At 35.7% G+C, this 26,818-nt stretch overlaps 3 protein-coding genes and 1 long non-coding RNA gene across 4 annotated transcripts; 2 read left to right on the plus strand and 2 right to left on the minus strand.

The window, feature by feature from the left end:
* Positions 1 to 1,870: 1,870 nt before the first annotated feature.
* Positions 1,871 to 3,322, minus strand: LOC110763927 (Glycosyl hydrolase superfamily protein). The gene is made up of 2 exons (XM_021966826.2): positions 3,182 to 3,322; positions 1,871 to 2,979 (listed from the first exon to the last, which is right to left on the minus strand). The coding sequence occupies exons 1-2, from the start codon at positions 3,279 to 3,281 to the stop codon at positions 1,970 to 1,972; spliced, it is 1,110 nt and encodes a 369-aa protein (XP_021822518.2). The 5' UTR covers positions 3,282 to 3,322; the 3' UTR covers positions 1,871 to 1,969.
* A 1,752-nt stretch (positions 3,323 to 5,074) lies between these two features.
* On the plus strand, positions 5,075 to 5,596 carry LOC148297273 (uncharacterized). Its single transcript, XM_088244868.1, has one exon. The coding sequence runs from the start codon at positions 5,075 to 5,077 to the stop codon at positions 5,594 to 5,596; it is 522 nt and encodes a 173-aa protein (XP_088100994.1).
* Positions 5,597 to 9,108: 3,512 nt separating this feature from the next.
* Positions 9,109 to 9,922, plus strand: LOC148297274 (uncharacterized). The gene is made up of 2 exons (XR_002529449.2): positions 9,109 to 9,336; positions 9,540 to 9,922. It is a non-coding gene; the product is annotated as an uncharacterized LOC148297274 (long non-coding RNA).
* Positions 9,923 to 17,801: 7,879 nt separating this feature from the next.
* Positions 17,802 to 21,091, minus strand: LOC110763921 (shikimate O-hydroxycinnamoyltransferase). The gene is made up of 2 exons (XM_021966819.2): positions 20,500 to 21,091; positions 17,802 to 18,884 (listed from the first exon to the last, which is right to left on the minus strand). Exons 1-2 carry the CDS (start codon positions 21,058 to 21,060, stop codon positions 17,982 to 17,984), a joined length of 1,464 nt encoding a protein of 487 aa, XP_021822511.2. The 5' UTR covers positions 21,061 to 21,091; the 3' UTR covers positions 17,802 to 17,981.
* Between the last annotated feature and the right edge of the window lie 5,727 nt (positions 21,092 to 26,818).

Genomic DNA, 26,818 nt, shown 5'->3' on the forward strand with positions numbered 1-26,818 from the left:
CTATTTTTTAATATTATTTTAAATAAATGTTTTACTATTGTAATTGTGTCAAAAAGATCTATCATTCCTAATAGGTAAAGTGGAATTTGACGAAGTTTTAGGGCATTGGTATAATTAAGCCTAAGTATTATCAAGCTTTTTGTGTGTTGCTATAAAAATATAAATATAAAATAAAATATAAATATAAAATCTTTTTAATAACGAGGAGGGAGGAGATTGGAATTTGCATATATGTGTTGACAATTGGCCATTTGGGTTGTATGTCTCAGTTTTAGAATGCAAACATCCAATTCAAAATCAATCAATAATAGGTGGAGATATTCAAAATCTATTAAGTATTGTTGCAAAACTTTCATCCTTAATGTGGAATATTTGAGCATCCATAATGGGGAGGTGTAAAGGATGATGTAAAACACAATGACACCCATAACCACCGGAAAATGCTGCAGTGCATGCAGATGTAAATATGCATTTTCAGCCGGAGATGGCTTTTTTATTACATCTATTTTTACATCTCTCCAACTGGGGTCCACACATGTAAAGGAGGAGGCAGAAGACCAAGTGGGTGCAGAAAAAATTGCTGAGAGGGAGTAAAGGCGGACCCCAACTAACGGCTGTTGCTTGCTGATGCAAGCGCACTACCTCTCTTCCTCCAACGGACGAATGTGATATTCTTTTGTTTGAAATTCAACGGCTATTATTTATTGATTGTTACAAGAAGCAAAAGAGGACCTAAAAATGCGAACAAAAAGACCTCAAAGTTCCGGGAAAAAATTCTCTATACAAACCCAACTAAAATAAATCAACAAAACTTGTTTAATCCTATGTTATTGGAATTTTAAAAAATTTAGGTCTATTTATTTAGAAAAATAAAATAAACTTAATATGCACACAATTAATTTTATAATATTAACACAAAAATGAATTAAGATAAGATAATCAAATATACATGTTTAAATTTAATTATATTTATATTTCCGAAAGTATAAAGGAGATATAAAAATGATTTTATACCTCCGAAAATATAACCTACCATTATGGATGCTGTTAGAAATATAACTCATATGCATTTCGATTGGGAATATCATAATATAGCTTGGCAATAACGCTGACACTTTGATATATTCCTCCACCGTAACCATCTCTATGCATGATGGTGTGTTTTAAAGTGGACCAGACGTGCGCTCTTCGGCTTCCAACAAACACAATGACATTGAGCCATATGTGGAAGGTGTTGTGCTTGCGCAACAACAACAACGAAACTCCAGAGCCATCTTCCAAATACAATCCCAACCCTCCAGCTCCTGCTGCTCCTACAAAACCAGCCCCATGCACTAATCCTGCAGCACATGATCATGATCAACCAGATGAGAGTGATGAGGGCTTAAAGCCAACACATGATAGTTCCTCCTCAAGTGCTGGGCTTCAAGATCAACCAGCTACAAGCCCCTCGGAGCCCAAGGGTGACAGAAAAAAGAAAGGGAAAAAAAAGGGGACTGGTGGGAGATCAGACTGTGATACTTTCGACGTTCGTGGGAATACCATTAACGGATGCAAAGGTGGTAAGATCGGAATTTTCGACTTTGGCAACACCTATACATGAATCAATCAAGGCTGAAAGAAAAGCTGTTGATTATATGAAGACGAAGATTAATTGATTTGTAGAATTAATCATGAGAGATTAATTAGTTAATTTGGATTTGGGTCTCTCTGTAATTTTGATAATCTTGTAAGTTGGGTTGGGTCTTTGTGGATATTGATGATCTTGTAGGGGCTGCTAGTATCGATATGAATTTTCTTTCGGTATTGCTGACCACATGTTCTACATACAAAGAAGAAATAGAACTCACTTACACATGCGATAAAAATATAAATAAAATAAAAATAAATAAATAAAGAGTTTGCTGCTCACTTCTTTTATTTTAATTTTTAAGAACAGCACTTGGGGATCGAAAGAAACCAACGGTAATTACTTGTCAGTTTTAAGGGTATTTGTAGTATTATACCCAGCCGAAGTACCGAAATTGAGGCTATACTTTGGCTCTTTAGTTGGGAAGAACACCCCAAAGTGTCTCTCTGTCTCTTCACCTAGTTTGTTATTCTCATCAAACATGGCAAACAAGTAAGTCTCTATGGATCTTTTAGGTCTCTTTGGGGTACCCTCTTTCACATGCCGAATCAAATTCGAGTAATAATTCCTCGCATTATCCGTTGATGCCCCAAACGCACCTGCCGAAGGCCACCCACTTTCCGACACCACAACCTCCAAAGAGCCTCCTCCAGCTCTCTCAACAGCCGAGTACAAAGCATCCAGCATTGCATCAAACAGGTTTTGGTACCCTTTATCACCATCCCATGCCATAACTGATGGTGAAGTGAACAAAGCATAAGGAAGAGAAATATCTCTAGGATTTCCAATATAACTAAAATATGTATAGATGTTAGCAAGTAGTGGTGATTTGGCATAAACCAAGAACCCTATAATTGGGTCCAAATAAGCTCTCACATCGCCCCGAAAAGCTCCCTGTGACGGAGGGTAGGAGTTGCCTATCAATCCCGTCTCTATGGCAGTTGAGACCTTGATTTGGTCTTGAAGGCCAGCTGATCTGATTGCATTGTATATGTTCTTCATTGCGGGGAGGACAAACTGAGCCAGCCTAGTAGTGTCTCCATAAACCGGGCTCACTTCGTTCCCAACCGCAATGTATTTGAATCTCACGCTTTGCCCAAATTTCAAGACATTTGTTTGTACCCATGTTTGCGCTTCGGAAGGGTTGGTTGCGAGGCGTTCAAGGTCTTGGTTTGGGACACCAAGCATGAGCTCGATGTCGGAGCCTCGAAGAGCTTGTAGAGCGGATTGGTTTGGATCGTAAATTCTCATCTGTTTGATGTTGTTTGATTTGTAAAGAGATATAACTTCTGCGTGGGATGGTAGATTGTTGCCCAGCATTCCATAACATACACCTACGGATTGTACACCTGCATATATAAATATACGTCTGGAAAATTTGTTATGTGCGTATACGTACATCAATACATTACTTATGTACACATATTATACATCAACAAAAAATTTAATTATAGGATATATATATGCATCTATTAATCAACATTAATTAGTATTTTTCTCTAATATGCCAAAGGAAATATATTGCAAATTGAATGAGGTATACGTTCAGACCTGTTATACCAAGGTTTGCCACCAGGAGCCCCAAAAGAAGCATTATAGTAGTGGTGAAGGGAATGGACGTATTGCTTGTTTTAGAGGTGGCCATGGCCATTGAGAAAAGAACTGCAAGGCAAATAATATTCCGCTTTCGGCTTTCAGCTGGCTAATTTGTGTTATGTTATCTCCATTTGGGTTTTATTTATAGATATCATGATGAAGCTAGCTTTCTCTAGCTAGCTAGCTAGCCTGAATATAAAATGCATCTGCATGCTTATCCTCCTCTGAATTTACTTTTCAAAATGGCCCATGGCGTCGTTTCCTTTTATTAGTTTGTGGTACACATTGACATTGTCTGCTGATAAGTCTTGGAAAGTACAAGGTTTTTCTAAGGTTTTTTTAGGTTAACCACATGACATATTTATTGACATTGTCTCCTAAGTCTTGGAAAGTAGAAGGTTTTTCTAAGGTTTTCTTAGATTAATCACATGATATATTTATTGACATGAGATATGTTGGCTACGTAGAGCAAAATAATATTAAAATACTCAATGTTAGTTAAAATTAGAGCATTGTGGATGAATACTCAATGTTGTTATGATTCTGGCATATCTATAGAGTGTAGTGTGTACATAGCTTGTGGATGAATAATGAGCTACTCTTTTTGTGGATTTTCGAGTAATTCTAACTTGTAAAATAATGTAAAATTTTTAAGATTTCAGATGTTGTTGTTTTTGTTGAATATTCTATGTGAAATATTTATTTTATTTATTTAAATGTTTCTTCACATTTTAGTTCTAGTTTTTATTAAATTCTATAATTAAGGTGTGGATCACGTCTTAACCCAAGGTTACTTAAATTCGTGGGTTGGGGCGTGACAAGTTGGTATCAGAGCATAGGTTTACAATTTCATTAAATTGTTTTGTTATTCACTGACTTGTTAAATTAATGTTTAGGATGCAACCCGATCAAAGTAATGATACATGGGGAGGGTTCCAAATGGGACCCAACGGCCTTATCCCTGTAGATGAAGAAGTGTTCCACAGCCGTCTATGCCACCAAGCTTATGTGGACGTAGTTAATGAAGTCATAGATACAGGAATAGAAGGATGTTTATACACCAGAAATGCAGAGACTGGTTGTTAGACGTCGGTTGCAGGCGAACAATATTAGGAGTTAGTATCAATTAAATATTGAAGCACACTCTTACAACTAGGTGTTAGAAGATGCTGCGATTATAGCTACTGATATGTGGCCACCACCAGGGATAGACTTACCTTATGTTCGTGCCTTAATGGAGGAACAAAGGATACTTAGTTCTAAAAGAATTTTTGAACCTAAGAATCCAAATGGGGGACAAAGCAGTAAATGCCAAAGATTTTTCCCCTCTCAATCCCGGTATCAAAATCCAAGATCATTTGAGGCAACTCAAAACTCAGGATTTTGTTATCATTGTCGGCAGATAGGACATTACCGGAGAGATTGTCCCCAGCTACAATCATATCAAATACCTGTTGCTCCACTACCACAACCACAGTTTCGTGCACCACAACAACAAATTCAAGCTCCACAAACACAATACCGTGCTCCGTACCAAGCCCCATACCAAACTTCACAGAATTAGTTTAGAGGTCCTGTTAATCAACAGGCACAACAAGAGGACAACTTACACAACAAAGGCCTAAGGCGCCAGGAGCGGCAAGAAAACCAGAACAACTCACTCATAGACGAGTATATGTTGTTGGACAAGTGGTGGAGCAGAATGAACCTACTGTGGTGGAAGGTACATTTCTAGTTTTCAACTCGTGGGCTAGAATATTATTTGACCCCGGTGCTACAAATTCATTCATATATGTGTCCTTTGCATCTATTTTTGGATTAGAATATGAATTTATGAAATCCTCATTGATGATTGGATCTCCATTGGGTAAATGTGTTGAAGTTAATAAGTTGTGTAGATCCTACATAACAAAGATATCAGATCATAAACTTGTTGTTGACTTGATGATATTGGAATTCATGGTGTATGATGTAATATTGGGGATGGACTTGCTTACCCAATTTAAAGCTATTCTTGATTGTGGTAGAAAGATGGTGACTATGACTCTCAGAGATGGGAAAACATTCAGTTTTTATGGAAATAAGAATAGTTGCAAGCCTGAATCTATCTTGGATAACAAAGATTGTAATTATTTGAAATTGATTGCTCATATGGCCAATAAGGATCTGGGTGATCCCAAACTTGAGCTTAATCCTATAGTGAAGAATTTCAATGAAGTTTTCCCAAAAGAGTTATCTGGATTACCCCCAGAACGTGAAGTGGAGTTTTTTTATAGATATCTATCCTGGCACATCACCTATCTCTATACCTCCACATCGGATGGCACCAGCAGAGTTGAAAGAACTCAAAACACAACTGCAAGAGCTTGAAAAAAAAGGTTTCATTCGTCCTAGTACCTCACCATGGGGTTTTCCTGCACTCCTTGTAAAAAAAAAGTGATCAAAGTCTGAGGATGTGTATTGAATATCGTCAATTGGAAAACTATGTCAACTTCATTATCTTTATCGAATTCAATTAATATAAATTTGTGTTGAACCGATTTGAAATTAAACATGCAATATCATAAGAATGAATATTTTTTTTAATCTATCAACCAAATTCCATTGCTCTTCTCATTAGAAGAGCTTCCTTCCCTCCATTGATTGAAAAAAGAAAAGAAAAAACTTACGAAACAAGCCCTGAATTCCTTGTTAAACATTCACTGACCCATTATTGAGGATTGAGAATCTACGCACAACAGTAACTTGAGTGAGGAATATTGCAAATGGATGAGTTCGTCCTTATAGTGATGAATTTGTTCTAGATTATAGTTTTGTTGAATTCAACTTCTCGGAATTATTCGATCTTGCGTAAAACAACTTACGTATGCAATGGAGCATGGACCCTAGCTAAGCAATTAACTAAAATTGTATGTATTGCCAACTGTAGAATATTATTCCAAGAAGATATTCTTGGAATAAGTGGATCATCAAAGCAAACAAGACACATCCCAACCATAACCTAAAATCTAATCAGCGTGAGCCAGAGAATGACGAGTCAAGGTCCAACCAACCAAGGCTATATGTTCATAAGAGCGACAACGCGATTGGATTTGCCAACTTGAACAACAGCTTTCATGCAATGGAGAACAACGTCGACAGGGGCTAGTTGACTATAGTATTGATACTGAATAGGAACTAATCCAAAATCTAAGAGGCTTCTAGCTAGGCCTCTTTTTCATATGTAATGTCAACTTATATAATAGATCATTTAATAGTTTCCTTTGTTGATGTTCTCTAATTAAACATGCAATATCATAAGAATGAATTCTTTTTATAGTAAATTGAGCTTAGACCCATAAAATTCATTTGTAATCATCTACAACCCTTTCCTTTATTTTTCTATTTAAAATACCCAATTTTTTCAACTAAAACCCGCTGACTAGGATCCAAGTAAGCAAATTACCTAATCTAGCTTAAAATCTGATTTATTCTATTTTCGGATTCCAAAACTACCCCTATTTACAAGTTAACATGTTATGTGGAGGTGTAACTAATGAAACACGTTGAATTTGGAAAGATCTTCAAATGGTTGTAATGGATGTAGGAATTAATTTAGAAACTTATTTGAAATTAAATATTAAATTCAACATTAACGTATTAGTAACGTTTTGGTTTATTTTATGACAAAAAAAAAACGTTTTGGTTTATTTAACAAATTTTTGTTGTTGTTTTCATTTTATGAATTATACTACTAGTAATCTATTTTATTATAATTTTATGAATAATAGTGTACATTGCAATTATGTTGAAAAATATTTTGATAATCTATTTATTGTTTGTTTTATGAAAAATATATACTTTTTTAAATGAACCTATTTTTTCTCTAAATAATGTACCTATTTTTTTTTCTCTAAATAAAGTACCTATTATTTGTTTTATGAAAAACAATTTTTTTAAATGAACCTATTTTCTCTCTCCAAATAATGTACCTATTTTTTTCCTCTAATAATATACCTAGTAAAACAATGTACGTATTTTTTTTAAATGAACCTATTTTTCCTCTCCAAATAATGACCTATACACATTTATAGGTATATTGTAAAATAATTTCCCTATGGTGGGTAAATAATGTACCTATATTTTCACTACTACAATTATGTTAAACTACGACACCCAAAAAACGACCCTTTATATAAAAACTGTCGTGGTATTTTAAAAGACGACCAATTTTATAACACCGCCCTGGTAAAGTACCTAATACACCAATATGTTAAGTTGATTTTTAAAATTACGACCATACCTTATCAGGACCGTCGTGTTTTTAGGAGGCGCTAAACAACAGTTCACTTTAAGTTCGCGAGCGCGGAGCTTTTCAGAAAACACTCGCTCTCTCAAACACTATGCTATCTCAAATTCTCTCACGAAACTTTCACAAAACCCTCGCTCTCTCAACTCTCTCTCACATCGATGAAGCACATCTCCCTCTCACCATCCACCGAGTTTGCAGAGATCGCCATCTCCATCGCGTCATTCAGTCCACCGAGCTCACCGCGTTCAGTCCACCGAACTCGCCTCGTTCGCCAAAATTTATTCTCTCCCTCTGAAAACGAACCAAGCTCAAGCACTAATTTGAAGGGAAAAACTCCAAGTAATCTCTCTCTCTCTCCCTCTCTCTCTCTCTCTGTTTTCTTCTTCTCCTTTTTTGATTTTTTTAATTTTAATGAGGGTTTTAATGTCAGATCTGGTTATGATTGGCTCGCGAACACTTTGCAATGGGTATGTTTATTATGTTTGGTTTATTATCGAAGAAACTGTGTATGTTTTATTTTGTTTGATTTAGGTTCTTCCATTAAAGATGCTGGTGAGTTGATTTAGGAATTAGGGCTTTGGGTATAAAAAGCTGGTAAGAAATCCACACCATCAACTGTTTTAGGGATTTGATATAGAATGATAGTTTTCCATAATTCTATATCACTATTCTGCAGGCAATTCTAACTGACATGCATGAACATTTATGGACACAGGGGAGCTCATGTCTGTTTTAATCTTAAAAAATATTACTTTCACATTTCAAGAAACCAGTCACTTTGTGGAGCTCTAGCTGGGTTTTTCATGGTACACGTTATTTGGTTTCTCTAATTCACCATAGAATCTAACAAGTCTATTTGCGATGGCTGAATGAACATATTAGTATTATGAGTGGTACCACTTGATGCCTCCTTGATGCATCCACAAGGAATTCATATGCCCCATGTGGAATGTTTATAGGCATCCATAGGAATCCCAGAATCTTTTATGTGTTATACAAGTGCCTTACTCTAATGGATTACTTTTGAGTTATTACCTACAGGCATGCTAGCTGCAGAAGCTACATTGAGTGTACTACATGAAGGCTTAAACATGGAAAAATATTGGGATGCTTTAAGGAGTTCATGGATATGGGAAGAACTTTACAAATCTCAGAACTTCCGACCTGTAAGTAGAAACATCCATTGTCTTTTCCTTTGTTTTTAGTTTCTATCTCCATTTTCCCACTATAGGTAAAAAAAAAAATTGGTCATCATTTTGGGACTGTACTACCTCCTTTTTTAGCCCTATACTAATGGATACATCCAGATAAATGTTACTCAACTAGTCACCTCTTGTCATGCAGTGTTTTGTGTATGTTTTGCTCCATTTCTCATTTCTCGTTTAACGAAATAGTAAGTTGAAACGAAAAAATATTTGTTGTTTTATGTTGCTGGATAATGCTGTGCAAATCGGAGAAGATAGCCAACTTTAAGCTTCTCCCTTAGGATTTTAATTATAGTTTACTATTACTAACCTTTTGTATAATTTTATCTTTTTAGGCATTCGAATACGGACTTATTCCTGGACTGGCCATAAGTGCTTTAGACGGTAAATTCGAGTAGTTTCTGTGAATAAAACAACCAAATGTTTGTTGTTTGGGAATTGAAAGACATGGATTGAAACATGTTGTGAAGTCTTATTATTTTTGTTTTTTTAAATTGTCTATGTACAAGGGCAAGTAGGACAAGGAGAAAAGAGAGAGGGTCCTCCTCCTTGTGTTGATTCAAAGATGAACTCAAGACCTCGTATCATTGCTCACTTTGTTGAGCCTTCTCTGTGTGAGTCTCTACTGATTTGCTACATTGACTTCCTATTTTCTTTTTCTTTATTTTTATTTATGAAAAGTTCCTATTTTCTTTTTCAAAACATAAGACTTAATTCCACCAAAAAAAAATAAAAATAAAGAAGTGCTGTATTATTAAAGTGTAGACCATAGTAGCTTTAGTTAAAATTTTGTTTTTGTTTTTCTGATTTGGTACAGGTTGCTGCTACAAGGAAGCTTACTCAGTGGTCAAGAAAGGTACTAGCATACAACTTTCTTTGCCTTGCTCCACTTGAGTTGTCAGTCTGTAACAAAGCTTCAAGCATGGCATTTCAAGTTTTTTGACCTATTGTTGCTGATATTGCTAGAGTGGAGGGGGGAATACAACAACTTGGAAAATGTGCAAGGAAGGCGGAGCTAACTCATACATCCAAGAACAAATTGATGAAGTTCGTATCAAATTAGTAGAATTTGTGAGCAACATGTAGCTCCTTTATTTCTAATTATAGGTAGGAAGTATGTATGTAATAGAATAAAGATTGGTTGACTATGTAATGACTATTGAATCTTCAAGTTTTATGAAAGAAATAATTTTTGAATCATTATAATCGGTTTCCTAGTTGAAATTGTTGTATGGAATCATAGAAAACAAAAAACTACAATGTAATAGCTTGGAAACTTATTAGACGACATATTTAAAGAAAATAAACGGTGGTTTTACCGTCGTCTGTACATAAAAACGATGATGATTTAAAACAAAATAATGTCTTCTTTATATACAATCAACGACGGTATTTAACAAAATACCGTCGTTTTTACCATATATAACGACGGTTTTCCAAAAAGCGTCGTCTTTACATAAAACCAACGACGGTTTTTAGGAAAAACCGTCGTCTTTATATTCAATAGACGACGGTTTTTTAGAAAAAGTGTCGTCTTTACATGTAATAGACGACAGTTTTTTTATAGAACCGTCGTCTTTACATTTAATAGACGACGGTTCTTTTAAAAACCGTCGTTTTTACATATAATAGACGACGGTTAATTACCGTCGTAGGTTGACTTTCAAAAAGACGACTGTCGATTTAACGACGATTTGAAAATGAAAAAGACGACAGTGTTTCCCCGTCGTCTATTTCAATTTTTGTAGTAGTGTTTCTATAAATTTGGGACTTTGATATCAGTGGGTTCATCATTTGGGACTTTGACAAAAAAGAAGAGACCATAATTTCGGACCATGAAATGAACGGGAACCATGGCAAGGCTCAGGGATTTAACGACATTGGCAACATATTGACCAAAAAGGAGAAAAAAAAACAAAAACAAAAAAAAAACATTTGGCAACTAGTACTGAATAGGAACAAGCTCCTTGCATGCAATGGAATAAGAAATTAGATAATAACCAAGGTGGTTGGTGTTAGTGGTTCGGCACTCTCATTCCTTAAGAGAGGTCAGGGGTTCGATCCCTGCTCTCGTACGGAGTCACCACTTTGGCCAACACTTTACCCCTTACGGGCCGATCCGGTGTGAGTGGGGATTAATCTGGGTTATGGTTAAGGCTTAAAGGTGCCACCCATAGTTGGGGCCCATCAGACCAAAAAAAATAAGAAATTAGATAATTGTTTCAAATAAGAGCTAATCCAAAATCTAAGGGGCTTCTAGCTAGGCCTCTTTTTTATATGTAATGTCAACTTATATAATAAATCATTTAATAGTTTCCTTTGGTGATGTTCTCTAATTAAACATGCAATATCATAAGATGAATTCTTTTTAAGCTATCAAAACCAAATTCCATTGCTTTTCTCATTAGAAGAGCTTCCTTCCCTCCTCCATTGATTGAAAAAAGAAAAGAAAAAACTTACGAAACAAGCCCTGAATTCCTTGTTAAACATTCACTGACCCATTATTGAGGATTGAGAATCTACGCACAATAGTAACTTGAGTGAGGAATATTGCAAATGGATGAGTTCATCCTTATAGTGATGAATTTGTTCTGGATTATAGTTTTGTTGAATTCAACATCTCGGAATTATTCGATCTTGCATAAAACAACTTACGTATGCAATGGAGCATGGACCATAGCTAAGCAATTAACTAAAATTGTATGTATTGGTATTGCCAACTGTAGAATATTATTCCAAGAAGATAAAATGTAAATTATATATATATATATAGTGGATCGACATTCTATTAAGAAGAAGCTTGATGCGGAAATATTAATAACGACAGTCTCTCTCTTGGCAAGTTGGTCATTGATGACATCTATACACCAACTTGAGGGGGAGTGTTAGCTAAAGCTACGTTTCCTTGTTTTATGGGAACATTGTTTCCATGTTTTATGGGAACATTGTTTCCATGTTTTATGGGAACATTGTTTCCATGTTTTATGGGAACATTGTTTCCTTGTTTCATGAAACATTGTTTTCTTGTTTGTAGTTGTAGGACTTGTATAAATATGTTGTAATCAATAAAAATTGATACAAGTTGAAAACCCAGAAAATTATCTGCTCTCATTTTCATATTCTCTTATATTTTCATATTCTAACTTCTCATGTTTTAGCATGGTATCAGAGCCTAATGGCTAATTCTTTAAGATCCTCTGCTAAATTGAGAGTCGTTGGCGTATCTTCATGTTACTGTAAATTCTCTTGTTTCTCCTCTCCTCTATAATCAACATTTTTTTCTTTCTACCTTAGCCTTTTTCGCAGCTTCTTTTATCACTACATTTTTCTTCATTTTCTTTCCCTTCCAGTATTAAAATAAAAATAAAAATTGTCACTACCTTGTTTCTGCTAAATTTCCTCTCTTTCATCTGTATGAGCAATAAGCCCCTGGGCCATGATGGCCTGATCTGTTTCCTTTGGGCAGTACGTCCCTTGATCACCATGATCCCTTTCCTCCGTGAGCTTCGTCACCGATCACCGAGCCGTCGCCTTCCTCCGCGAGCCTCGTCACTGCTCGCCGAGCCTTCTCCAGCCAGGCCTTTGTCTTTGTCCTGCCGTGCTTCTCTGTCGTTGGTCCCTTTGCACAATCGTTGGTCCCTTAACTGGTGTTGTTGCTCTCTTGCACATGTGCTGACTCTCTCCATGGACTCTCTTTGTATTGCCGACACTGTCCCGGCTCCTTAGCTTGCCTGTATCGCTCATGCGGCTCTTCTCAACTCTCTCTGTCTATCTCCTCATATCTTCCCTATCTCTGTCTCTCTGTATCTCTCCGTTTTTCTGAGCAGAATACTTGCTCTCTTCTCTGCTGCACACTTTGGATGCCTGCCTGCCTGCCCTCTGTTGCCACACGTGATGTTCCTTTTGGCACAATTTCTTTCACTTGTTTTTCGTTCCAAGTATGTCTTTTTTCCCACGTGATCTGTGTCTTCTCACTGCTCATCTATTCCGCTGTTTTCCCCATTTTTTCTCTGTGAGCCAGTCTCTCTATAATGACTTCTCTCTCTGACTCACGCACACCTTCACTTCCTCTCTTTTTCCTCTTATCTTTTGTTTATTTTTATTTTTTGTCTCTTGTTCCCCATACCTCCTCTTTCATTCCCTCTTCTCTCTCTACACATCCTTTATTCTACTCTTCTTTTATTTCTTGCTTTTCTCTCTCCTTGTGCACGTCTCTCTCTCTGGCTTTTTCCCACTTGATAAATGGGTTTCACTTCTCTTTATATTTTAAAATTGTTTTCTCACCACCGATCCCATACGTCTTATTTTATTCCCTTTTATTTCCTTAAATTATTTCTTCTCCCTTGTTGCCTTTCACTTTTCTCTGTGTTACCCACGTGAAGGGTGTTTTCTCCTCATCTCTTCGTTCTCATGCACACCACATTTGTGCCTAATGTTTTGGTGGGTATCAAAGTTTTCTGTCTACCTATTTCTCAATAAAAATATACATATGAAAAAAATTGCTACTTTTTCTCTTTCATGCCAATAAATTTGGCTTTCTTTCATTGTGTTGTTTTGCACAATCTGCCTTCTTTTTCAACACCACTAAACTTGTTAACACCTACTACCCTACCTATCCAACATTCATCCCTTTCTCTCCCTTTGTCATTATTTTCCTTCAATGACAACATTATTCTCTCCTTTTTCGGTTCTAGCACCTCCCTTTCTTCCACTAGTTTCAATTTTTAAATTTGTCACATGCCTTTCCCATGCTTTACTTTTTTAATATTTTTAGTTTCTTCCTCTTTAATCTTCCGATGTGGTTTCCTCTACTGCTATGCAGTCGGCCTCTTTTCATGTCCTCTTCATCCTCTGCTTCCTTCTTCCACCTGCAATTTACAACTACCTTCACATTCCTTCAGTCCCAATCCGCCATGGCAGCTCCATTGGCACCTCTAAACCTGTGCACAGTCTTCTTGTCCCTCCTTAGTCCTTTCCTTTGTGATCAGAACAAAGTCTCACTCGCTCTGTGATCTCCAACCTCTCTGTCATCCAAAGAATCGAATCGATATTGGAATACAGGGAATTGGGGGAGCTTCGTCTCTTTCACCCTTTTTTTTTATATTTACTCTCCACACCCATCTCTCTCTCCATCTCAAATATCTCACCATTTCTTCCCAAACTCAGTCCCCTTCTCAAGCTCATCACCCACGAAAACCCTTTTCTGGTTCTCTCATTGCTCACTTGAGCACCCTTTTCAAAGTTTTCCTTCATTTTTTCTCATCAGACAACTTTTTTGTCAGGCACAATTTTTCCTTCTTCCTTTTTCTTTATGGTCATGTTTTGTCTTTACCTTACTTTTTAATATTTGTTAGTCCTTCCCTGTTATGTGCTCCTGGCACCCTTCTATTTCTCTTCTTTATTTTTTCCCACGCTGTCTCTCTTTATTCACTCTCCACTACCCAACTCCTATTTCTTTTTCGGTGGGTCTCTCATTTGTTTTATTTTATTTTATTTTATTTTATCTCCTTTTTCAACAACCTAGCCACATGATGGTTGCTCCCTTTAATTATTTTTTATCCTATCTTCTTCCAATTTGTGTTGTTGCTCCTTTTAATTATTATTTTTTCCTTATCCTCTCTTCTTCCAATTTGATCTTCTTTTCTTTATTGATTTTATTTGCTTTTGCCAACTTATTGGCCCGTGGGTGTTTTCTTTTTTTTACCTTGTCTACCTTTTTCTCCTCTTCAATATGACTTCTCTCTCACGACAACATCTTGTGTTTTCTTATTCTTATTCTTTTTTATGGTTTCTTTTCTCACCAACAAAGTGCTATCTCTTGTGCTCTTATTCTTTTTCCTGTTTGTCTCACGCCCTTTTTTTTTCCTTTTTTTTCTTTTTTTTTTCTCTGTCTATTTTTCCACTGGTATCTTTTATCATCTTTTTTTCTATGTTGGCTCCCTTATATGCTTAACTGCATGCTCCTATTTATTTTCCTCTGATGCTTAATCGCATGCTCTCTCTCTCTGCACGCATGTATGGCCTTTTCCCATTTGATACTGTGTTTCACTTCCCTTTTATTTGTTCAAATTGTGTTCATCCTTTATGTTCCTTATATTATTGAAGGACACAATTTTCTTTCTCCGACTTTGTTCTCATCTCCACGTGCACTCTGTCTTCCATTTGTTTCACCTTATTTTTATTTTTATTTTTTGTTATCTTCTCTTCTTCACCCGTGTCTGCCTAGAGTCACCATGTCTTCTTACTCTCTATTTTTTTGGGTGTTACTTTCTCCAAATCTCGACTCTCATACATCGTCGGATTTGAGGGGGAGTGACACCGCTGCTCATATATTCCACTGCAATTTACCTACCTATCTGCAATGACTTATTGTCCGTGCATGTTTCTCAAGTACCACTGATCATATGGCTCCATCGACCCCTTCTCTTTAGGGGGAGAGGGGGAGTGAAGAGAAGTTGTCTATGATGTTGTTGCTGCCACAGTTGTTTGCACTGCCTTGCTCTTGCTGGTGCCAGTGCCCTGTGTTGCTCTTGCTGCGGACAGTGTTGATTACTGTTGATGATGCTTGTTATGTCTCTTGCTGGGGACAGTATTGTTGCTCCTGCCTGTTATGTCTCTTGCTGGGGACAATATTGTTGCTCATGCCTTTGCTGGTTTTCTGTGTCCTTTGCCGTGTTCACAGGGTTTCTGTGTCATTTGCCGTGTTCACAGGGTTTCTGTGTTCTTACCGTGTTCACAGGATTTCTGTGTTCTTTGCTTTGCCTTTATCCTGTTCGCATGGTTTATGTGATCTACCGACCAACCGGCTGCACTTGGATTTGGTGTTGCCACCGACAGACAGAAATGATTAACTTCGATGTGACCTTTGCTCCACGTGTGGCCCACTATGCAGTAGTCCCACGTGAGGGGGCATGTTGAAGTGGATCGACATTCTATTAAGAAGAAGCTTGACGCGGAAATATTAATAACGACAGTCTCTCTCTTGGCAAGTTGGTCATTGATGACATCTATGCACCAACTTGAGGGGGAGTGTTAGCTAAAGCTACGTTTCCTTGTTTTATGGGAACATTATTTCCATGTTTTATGGGAACATTGTTTCCTTGTTTCATGAAACCTTGTTTTCTTGTTTGTAGTTGTAGGACTTGTATAAATATGTTGTAATCAATAAAAACTGATACAAGTTGAAAACCCAGAAAATTATCTGCTCTCATTTTCATATTCTCTTATATGTGGACGAATCTGATGATCAATATAGAATCTGTATTATGCTCAGGGTATCGGCCATTATAAAATATCTTTTGCTTTTGCGCATGCCAACAACAACTATAAAAGGAGACCATGAGGCAATAAGCGGATCATCAAAAGCAAACAAGGCACATCCCAAACCCATAACCTAAAAACTCATCAGTGAGACAATGGCGAGTCGAGATCAAACCAACTCCAACCAAGGCTATGTTGAAAATCCCAATCGCCAAGCTATTAGTAACAACGACAACGCGATAGGATTTGGCAACTTCAACAACGATTTTGATCACAACAGCTTTTATGTGGACGACGCGCGCCTCCATGAAATCAAAGCTAAGGGAAACAACAACTGTAATTTCGAGGACCTGTGGGGATTTTTCGACAACTGGCAATGGCAAATTATCATCCGTCGGGGCAACAAGGGCAACAAAATATAGAAGTAATATGGCAGTCTCTCGTTGCATGCATGCAACTGAAGAAGGTCATAATCATATGTGTGTACTAAAATACCTACACTCAAATAAGAGCTGACGTAGTATCTGAGGCTCCTTCGTTGACTAGGCCTCCTTTTTATGTGTTATTAATGTTATTCTAATAAATTAATGGAGCTTGACATTAAATATCAAATTCTACTACCTAACTTTTTAGCTTCTGTCAATGAAATAGACACCAACAGCCTATGCGTTGGCTCAGTGGTCAGCGCTAATCAACCCTGTGTGTCTGAGGGCAGAAGTTCAATGCACTTGTACTTTCACCCATTTGTCATCGTAAAAGGTAACAAGAGGCAAGAATAGTTACTATTCGCATGAATATAATTGATTCTTAGTTGACGTGAGTCTCCTAATTAATTAAGGAGATTTATTTTCTTGATTAATTAAGGATGTACTTTCCTATTCTATATAGTTGACAAATCATTGTATAATTAGGAGATACTATCCTAATTGATTACTGTATCTATTTTCTTGTAAAGCACTCATGTAAACTCCTATATATACCTCCTTATGGAGAAGAATAAAACTAAACTCAAAGTATTCAAACCATATTCATATTTTAGCACTTATATGCTTCATATATTGATTGCACTATGTGAACTTTTTTGTTATACGAAATAATTTTGTTTTAAAAATCTTGCTATTTTTTGCTCATGGTTTTTCTTTTAACTTTTAATAGAATTTGTATATTTTTGCTTTATAACTTTTGGCCGCCCAAACTTCAAATCCTAGCTTTGCCCTTAGATGTCGTGACTTTCCCTTTGGCCCCTCTGGACAGTGCCATTGGCACAGGCCGAGGCAGGGGTGGAGCCACAGCAAGGCTTGCCATGACCCTGCCCCCATTTAATTATTAATCTCTTAGTAATATATTATAAAATATATGATATAGCTATACAATTACTGCAATTAGATTAGTGATGGCCCTTCCAGTTGAAGATGAAAAACCTAGTGTAAGTGATTTTGAAATTTTGGCCCCTCCATACTAAGAATCCTAGCTCCGCCACTGGACCGAGGGGTCCTCAACTGGCTCATAGATAACCATCCTGAAGATGAATCCAACTCCAAGCAAAAATGCCCTCCCAAACCACAACAAAGGTGGACAAAGGTGGTGGCTATGGAAACGGAGGTGGCTTGATACTGTAAATGGACCAGCTTATTACTGTAAATTGACTTGATACAACTCCAGCTCGACTATTTTCAGTTCATTTGAGCTTGGCTTGTAAAAGAAATAAACAAAGCCAAGCTTGATACTCGGCTGAAACCATGTATGTTGAAAATGCATGCAATCATGTATGTTGTAAAATTAAGCACCAATTTACTTTTTATCTCATCAGAAATAAGAGTCACAATAAAACACATATTCTTTTTATTATTGTGGATAACAAATCCACCAACTTTTGACACAAAGTTTTGCAATACTAAATCAAGCAACGTGCACAAACCAATACACCAACTTTAAAGATAAAGGGACTGACAGCTATTCGAATCAGGCATGACCAAATTTCTCCGGCGGATTCATTTCCTTATATGTCATACAACAACTTGGAAAATGATTCCATGTGCTCAGAGTTCAAAGAAATGCAGACCGATAAGCTCCTGTCATTAGTTGCACTTGGCAATATGGTACAATACCCGTCAACTGGAACTTCACCAGGCCCCATGAAAATGGGTCGACCCCAACCAAAATCAGCATCATGAATCGGCATACGAACCCAACTGTTTATCCAAAGGTTGGGGCTCCAGATAAATTGATTAGGTTTGGGAACACGAGAATTATGAAGCTCAAGATAGTCAAGGAATGATCTAAAATAATCATCGTCCATCCGCTCTAGAGTGCCGCGAACACAACTTGAAGCATACAACGTTGGTTTCGATTGGATATCCCCTGCTGCAGCAATTTGTACGGCTCTGCTAATAGCATTGCCAAAGAAATGGGGTGGGAGTGGGGGTTTCAATCTGGACCGTCCATCAATGCCCATAACTAGCATGATATCTTGATCATCAGGAAGTTTACGTGCCTTGCAAACACATTTCCAAATATGACCTGCCAAAATCTCAAATGTGGTATACTTGATTGTATTATTAATATTCCCGCCATCTTCCTCGAACTTGGCTTTCAAAATTTTGAGCTGCTCCTGCGTCAATCTAAAAATGGATGTTGTTGTAGTAGTGGTTGTACTTTGCGGATGATCTGGAGCTAACTTCACTTGTGGAAAAGGTTGTAATTCAATGTGGGGAAATGCAGGCTGAGGTGGGTCTCGGGCACGAAGTAAAGTCCTGTCCATGAAGGGTGGTTTAATATTTGAGAGATCACCACGAGCGATATCAGACCATGTATTTACAAAATGGAGATTAGAAGCTCCATCTACAATGCGGTGTTCCACGCCAACACCCAGTGACGCTCCACCACATTTGAAGTATGTGACCTGCATTTACATGCATATATATATGAGTCAGGATCGAAACACACATTTTTAACACAAAATATGACAGACACTTTTAACCACTTGATTAACATTCATTCAATGGCTGAGATTAAAACTCCATTTTCAAATAAATTTTTGGTTCTATATCATCGGGAATATCAATCTCATTATTTCTCCTCTCCCTCTCATCTCTCCTCACATTCGATTTGCTTCACAACATCTGCTGCAAATCTTCAAGCAAAAGCTACAACAAAATTTTGAGTTATCAGCTATTTCAGATTAACTTAATAGACAGGGCGTATGATTCACCAAAATCCTACTCTTTAAATGAAGAAAACCTTACTTAAAAACTGATCTTTCATTCTGGCCCCAACTAGTCCAACGGTTCTAAATTTGAGCTGGAAATCATTTTAGTAAGCACTCATCACATGAAACTCAAACTTCATGATATTCAGATTAAGTAAAAGAGAATAGCCAAGTGCTCTGCATTAAAAATAGGTTCATTATACTAGGTAAATTGTTTTAATAGGTACATTATTAGAGAAAAAATAGGTTCTTTTTTAAAAAAAAAATTGTTTTCATAAAACAAACAATAAAAAGATGATCAAATTATTTTTCATAAAACAAGTAATAGGTGCTTTATTTAGAGAAAAAAAAAAGGTACATTATTTAGAGAAAAAAATAGGTACATTATTTAGAGAAAAAATAGGTTCATTTATATTTAAAAAATGTTTTTCAAAAAACAAACAATAAATAGATTATCAAATTATTTTTCAACATAATTAGAATGTACACTATTATTCATAAAACTATAATAAAATAGATTACTAGTCTTATAATTCATAAATGCAAAACAACATAATTCTTTTATTAAATAAACCAAAACGTTAACCACCTATAGATTACTAATACTTTAATGTTGAATTTAATATTTAATTTCAAATCAGTTTCTAAATTAATTCCTACATCCATTATAACCATGTGGAGATATTTCCAAATTCAACATGTATCATTAGTTACACCCCTAATAACACATTAACTTATAAATATGGGTACTTTTGGAATTCAAAAAATACAATAAATCAAATTTTAAGTTATATTAGGTAACTTGCTTAGTTGGAGGCTAGTCATCGGGTATTATTTGAAAAAATTGGGTATTTTAAATATAAAAATAAAAGGAAGGGTTGTAGGTGATTTAAAATGAATTTTATGGGTGTAAGCTCAATTTACTAAACATTTAAAAGCTAAAAAAGTGCGGTTTTATGTGTGTCCCTCGATTTTGATCCTATAAATATTTCAACGTATTTCAAGAATTTCCCCAATTTCAGTTAGTTGAGTTCAAATTTGCATGGCTTGTAACTTAGAACCATTTAATTAACTATTTGGCTTGTGCATCCACTATACCAAATTGGAGCTTTTACGGCTTGATATTTACGGCACGTTTTTTGTGAATTTTAAATAATTTAAAATTCATAAAATTTAAAAAAGAAAACCAAAAGTTTATGAATTTTAAATTAAAAAATTAAAAAAATTCGCAGAGACCATTTGTGATAGGTGCGTGAACCTCAGAGATATTTTGTGACATATATATATGCCACGTCAGTCAAATAAATACCTGTAACACCAAAATGGGATATAAGGATATCTCAGAATAATCAACAGTGGGGATGAGCTTCTTGAAATCTGGAGTGGGCGCAAAATTGCCAAAATCATCAAGGGCAGAGCTGCTCTCCGCTACAACAAAGAGCACTCCCTCAGCATTGCAATCAATCTCCAGACGCTTGCTCTGGTCGTTGAGCTTCAAGCGACCAGCCAAGGGGTAGAAGGGCACAAGGGCCTTGCTGAGCGCCTGCTTGAGCACTCCCACGTCAAAAAAGTTGTACTCACCGCTTGGTCTGTAAAAGTAAACAGTTGACATGTGAAAGGGAGGAAACACTAGGTCTGCGTTGGAGAGCCACAGCGGGCTTCGAGGCGTCGACTCCTCTTCTGGCTTCACCATTGTTGACTCCCTTATGCTCACTGTCACCTTCTCTGCCATCTTCAATTCTTCTTCTGTTTTTTCTTTGGATTTTAACTTACAACACAAACCCGACTTCAACAAGAGGAAATCGAAATATAAGAAGAGAGTAAACCAAATCTTAGAAAAATTCTTAGAGAGACCCCAAAACATACACATACAGGTAAGTTGATATAACACCCGCAATTTATAATGGTGTTTGACGTTGCTATTGGGAATTTGGTTGATCCACACGCGGATTGTATTAGTTGGGAATTTGGTTGATCCACACGTGGATTGTATTGGTTGGGAATTTGGTTGACATAGAATGTTAGGTCGAAAGAGAGATGCCAATTATTGCAGATAATGATTAAAGAAAGACTGTACATAAAGCAAATGCCAATTATTGCAGATAATGATGAAAGAAAGGCTGTACATAAAGCAAATACCAATTATTGCTGATAATGATGAAAGGCTGGACATAAAGCAAATTTGAAAAGGAAAAAACCTAACACGATTGAGATGTGATGGCAAAGATTGTAACTATTTGATAATATAGTAAATTGAGCTTAGACCCATAAAATTCATTTGTAATCACCTACAACCCTTTCCTTAATTTTTCTATTTAAAATACCCAATTTTTTCAAGTAAAACCCGCTGACTAGGATCCAATTAAGCAAGTTACCTAATCTAGCTTAAAATTTGATTTATTCTATTTTTCGGATTCCAAAACTATCCGTATTTACAAGTTAACGTGTTATGTGGAGGTGTAACTAATGACACACGTTGAATTTGGAAAGATCTTAAAATGGTTGTAATGGTTGTAGGAATTAATTTAGAAACTTATTTGAAATTAAATATTAAATTCAACATTAACATATTAGAAACATTTTGGTTTATTTTATGACAAAAAAAAACGTTTTGGTTTATTAAATAAATTTGTGTTGTTGTTTTCCTTTTATGAATTATACTACTAGTAATCTATTTTATTATAGTTTTATGAATAATAGTGTACATTCTAATTATGTTGAAAAATATTTTGATAATCTATTTATTGTTTGTTTTATGAAAAACATTTTTTTAAAATGAACCTATTTTTTCTCTAAATAATGTACCTATTTTTTTTCTCTAAATTATGTACCCTTTTTTCTCTGAATAAAGTACCCATTATTTGTTTTATGAAAAACAATTTTTTTAAATGAACCTATTTTCTCTCTCCAAATAATGTACCTATTTTTTTCCTTTAATAATATACCTAGTAAAACAATGTACGTATTTTTTTAAATGAACCTATTTTTCCTCTCCAAATAATGTACCTATACACATTTATAGGTATATTGTAAAATAATTTACCTATGGGTAAATAATGTTCCTATATTTTCTATAAATTATTGTGTACCTATTTTTAATTTATGAAAAATGTACAGAAATTTCAATTACAAAGTAACTGACTTAGTTTTTTTTTTTTTTAAAAAAAAAATTTGGTAAATAATATACCTATATTTTATTTAAATAATATACCTATATGTTATATGTATATATTTATATTTATATTTTTTTATAGGTACATTATTGGATGTGTAATTTACAGATATTTTTTTTGGTTTGCAATTTTAGGGGACGGTATGTGAGAGGGAATGACAACCAAAAGAAAAGGGTTGATTGATATGCTATTAATAGGGAGTGTTAATTACAATTATGAAAGTTAATGAAATGCTTGAAATAAATTATAAATAAAATATGAAGTTTGGTGGCAACGATGTAAAAATATAGGAATACTACGACCTCTTATATCCTACTGGTCATTTAAATTTGAAATTGGGTTTTACACATAGATTTATAGAGTGATGGGTATATGTCTAGGAAATAGAAAATGTAGGGATCTATATTGGACAAGCCCTTGATAATATTAGTGAAGAGAAATATCATGAGAAGGGAAAGTATGCAGAAAAGGAAGGTAGGACTGCCAAAAGTTTGAGATATCATGAGCCATTCCTCCCCAACGTGTGTTTTTTTTTCTTTTTTTTCTTTCGACTCCTTTAACTCAAGTCTTTTGCTGGTTTTCTAGCTGTTTCTTTCTTTTCCCCTTCTTCTTCCTCTCTCCGGCTGTTTTTTCTTTCTTTCTTTTTTCCTTCTTATAATTTAAGAATTTTGGTAGGAAAAAAAAAACTTAATTTCTTACTCGATTAAAGGAAAAAAAAAACTGAAAATGGGGTGCAAGTTGGAAAATTTAGTATAAAGAAAAAGAACTAATATAAAAGTGAAGTAAAAAGAAATTAATGTAGGGATAACGGTAAAATAGGAAAAAGAAAGAACAAATTGATTAAAAAGTATTAAAAAGCAAAAGGGAGTGTAAGTGGAGAAAATGGGAGTGGGGAAATAAAACCAGCAAAAGACTTGAGTTAAAGGAGTTGAAAGAAAAATAAAACACGTGTTGTTTTGTAAAGAAGCCATGTTATAGCTGTTGAGGAGACATTGTCCTTTATACTACACATGTACAGACAAAGAATAGCAACAACTACTAGACTAGGAGGTGGCGTGTTTCATCCATGACCTCTTGTCGAGGAGAGAGACTTTCATGCAAAATGTGACTCCATGTGCTACTAAGGAAAATGTCACAATTGGCAATGAGGGGAGTAGCCCAACTCCTTATAAGCCCTTGCTAGGTTTCTTAACTTTCCAATGTGGGACATTTCATCTTCACAAAAGAGTAAGTCCGTCTCTAATAATCCCCGACCAATAGCGCAATGACACGAGGGAAAACTTTTCCACATGTCATTATATTATTGGTCGGGGAAAGCAAAATAATGTTATCCCCGTTACAAGAAAGTTTTTTTTTTTTTTTTTTCCTGCTTATTGAGATGTCCTTGATATTATTGGAATATCTAGGGTGTCTTGATCGGGTCTGTGGCTGCAGCTTGAGATTAGGGTTATTAATTAGGATAACTTTTATCTTACACGGCCTGCTATTCAAATTTTGGGTTTTCGATATGCAGGAAATTAATTCTAACAAATATTCTCCTACTGCCCATGCCAAGCAAAGACCAAGCCGCTCAAAATCATGCCAAGCTCACTCCTTGGATAGCATCAAAGCCCAAGCTTTCTCACCACAATGTTGGATACTCCACCACCGCAAGAGCCACAAGCTTCAAACTTCATAGCAATACATGCAAAAATATAAATATGGCATGGTAGCTCCGCATTTGATGTTGTTTTCCAGACGGCAACCATCATATGAACCACGTACAAGTTCCAACTTTAATGACATAAGCATGGTAGCTCCAAACTTTATTTTTTGTCGTCTTAATGTAAAGAGTTTTTTGGAGTGATACTTGTGGGTTTACACTTTCTTTCTTTCTTTTGGTTGTTTGTTTCATTGCATTAGTTGGACTATTTTAATTCTCATACACTTTCAAACATGCCTTGGACTTTTTTTTGGAGTTAATGTCTAAATCTGTTTTTTGGAGTCAATGTTTAAATCCTTTTCTTTTTTTTGGGTCAAAGATGCATTAGACTTTTTTTGGGGGGGGGGGGTTAAGACCTAGTTTACTTATGCTCCGCCTCACAACAATGCTTTCAAGATTTTGCCATTGATGCAAATAAGACACACGACGGTTAAAAAGCCGTTGTCCTTAAAAGATGGTCATTTTAACAACTAGATATATCAAGCATTTTGCACCACAATAGATGACAGTTTTAGAACAAATTGTCTTCTGGCAAAATAAGACAACAATGTTTAGGCAATTCGTCGTCTATTACAATTATTGTACTAGTGATTGATAACAATTCCTTATAAATGCATTAATGTGTGTGGATTGAGATTGTAGGCGCGGTAATGAAAAACTGAAATTTTAGATAAAGTTGACTCAAACACTATATGCATCTAAGGGTAGGCTGTTAGAAATATGTCCTTAAAGCCAACTAATTATGTAATAGTTAGAGTTAAGAACATCTTTAATAAAAGACATATTATGTTATCAATGGGCAAGAAATGTTGTTTTATACATTAAATCATCCTATGTTATCTTTCAATATGTAGAACAATCATAGTCCAAGGAATACATGAGTGAATATGAGAGCTATGTAATAAGATTGCATACATGGAGACTTGAAAGAAGAAGTCTTCAAATCTTACCAGGATAATCATCTAAAATGAATGATTCATTTTAGGATATTGACAATCGGATTCCATGATCTAATATGGGAATAAGGAGTATTGACATAAGAGAAGGATTCAATTGCACGGTCATTCCAATTTGAATAGGTTCTTTCACAACGTCTTATTTAGCTCGGATAATCGTGACTTGCTGCTAGGCGACAACCATGGTTTGTGGATGTCCTAAAAGGTTTCAATTAACCTCTATTAATATGAAGAATTAAATTTTGGAATTTAATGTGTATATCATCTCTAAGGAGTTGAGTCAACCCATTACCTTGCTAAAGGGAACCTACGGATCTGCACACCCAAAGAATGTGATTAGAGGTACAAATGAGGAGAAATGAAATGAGGAGACACAAGTCAATGGTTGATAATCAAATGTCAAAGTCAAAGGTCAAAAGTCAACATGTTGACCAGAGCAATTGATAATTTAACTTAAAAGATTAATTATGGAATTAATATTGACATAAAGAAATATTGGATTGGGCTTTTAAATATGATTTAAAAGGAAAGGGACAAAATAGCCCAAAAGGCGATTGGGCCCAAGGGATAAATGACATAAGATGACATGACCCATGGACCAAATGGAGCCCCAAATACCCACACATTGCCCTTTTGTGTTGTCCTATATAAGCTAAAAGTTGGAGAAAACCTAGCTAGTGTTTTTGGTTTTCCTACTTTGGTTCATGAGTGATCATCTTTATCTTCCATAAACCAAAAATTGGTCAAATCAAGAAGTAGAGTAGCATCCATACTTCTTGATTGCCTTGTCTTCATCTCTAGGAGCATTTGGTGTGGTGAGGTAGAGGACTCCAATCTTGGAGCCTTAAGGTGAATGAGTCAAAATCAAGAGAAACAAAAGGCCTTTCCAACAAAGGTGTTCATCCTTGAGAAATCAAGAAAATGTCATCAAGGGTAAAGATCTATTCCCTTTTTCCTTTTTCTATTTGTGTTCAAAGAGACTAGGCTAAGATGCTTGGTTTAAAATGAAAAAGGTTTAGCTCAACTAGTATAAACAAAATGAATTCGCCATTTAGAATGTTTTTGTTGTATAGGTTGTGGCTAAAGTTCATTTCCTAAGCATTGGATGCATGTTTCCTTCATGGGCATGGGTTGGGTTGGGTCGGTTTCGGTCCCAATCCATAACCCAACCTTATATATAGCAGTTTACGATTTCTTGAACCATAACCCAAGACCCACTCATTATTTGGCAAACCCAACTCAACTCAATCCTTTTGTGATCAAGTTGGACAGTTCGGTCTGTTTAGCTCAAAATTAAGCCCATTTTAAGTTTTGGTTTCAACCCGTAACCCAACCCGTATATGTTAGATTTAGGATTGTTAGAATTGGCTTCCTTGCCAAATGTATACTTTCATGTAATTTCTCTTAGCTCATCTTTAGAAATTAGGCATTGGGTATTTGCTACAAAGTTGAAGTAAATTGAAGAGCTTATGAGGCTACAAAACCAAGATAATTTGTGCATTCATTTATAATGGGCATCATTAGGAAAATCAGCATTTGCATCCATATACTTTGTCGAGATGACTAGTCATATTTCCAGCACGGGATTTTTAACCAAGGCACATGATTTTGCTTATTATAAGTCCAATCATTGGCTGCCAAGTGTCCTTTTAACCTACCAAAATGGCTTTGATTGGTCTGGACTCATTAACTCTTTTACATTTTTCTTATGGGTTTTAGAGACAGAGAGTTCTAGTGAGAGATTGTGCATAAATTAGGTTTTGATTTTTGGGATAAGAGTTCATGAGTTCTTGAATT

This window comes from Prunus avium, chromosome 1 (genome assembly GCF_965620075.1).
Source record: "Prunus avium chromosome 1, drPruAviu1.hap1.1, whole genome shotgun sequence".
NCBI lineage: Eukaryota > Viridiplantae > Streptophyta > Magnoliopsida > Rosales > Rosaceae > Prunus > Prunus avium.

Excerpts from the sequence above, each read along its gene's own strand:
- LOC110763927 (XM_021966826.2), bottom strand. The coding sequence starts at position 3,281 with ATGGCCATGGCCACCTCTAAAACAAGCAATACGTCCATTCCCTTCACC. Across the intron at positions 2,980-3,181 it reads GGCAAACCTTGGTATAACAG|GTGTACAATCCGTAGGTGTA; the intron begins GTCTGAACGTAT and ends TTATATATGCAG.
- LOC148297273 (XM_088244868.1), top strand. The coding sequence starts at position 5,075 with ATGATTGGATCTCCATTGGGTAAATGTGTTGAAGTTAATAAGTTGTGT.
- LOC110763921 (XM_021966819.2), bottom strand. The coding sequence starts at position 21,060 with ATGTGTATGTTTTGGGGTCTCTCTAAGAATTTTTCTAAGATTTGGTTT. Across the intron at positions 18,885-20,499 it reads ATCCCATTTTGGTGTTACAG|GTCACATACTTCAAATGTGG; the intron begins GTATTTATTTGA and ends ATGTAAATGCAG.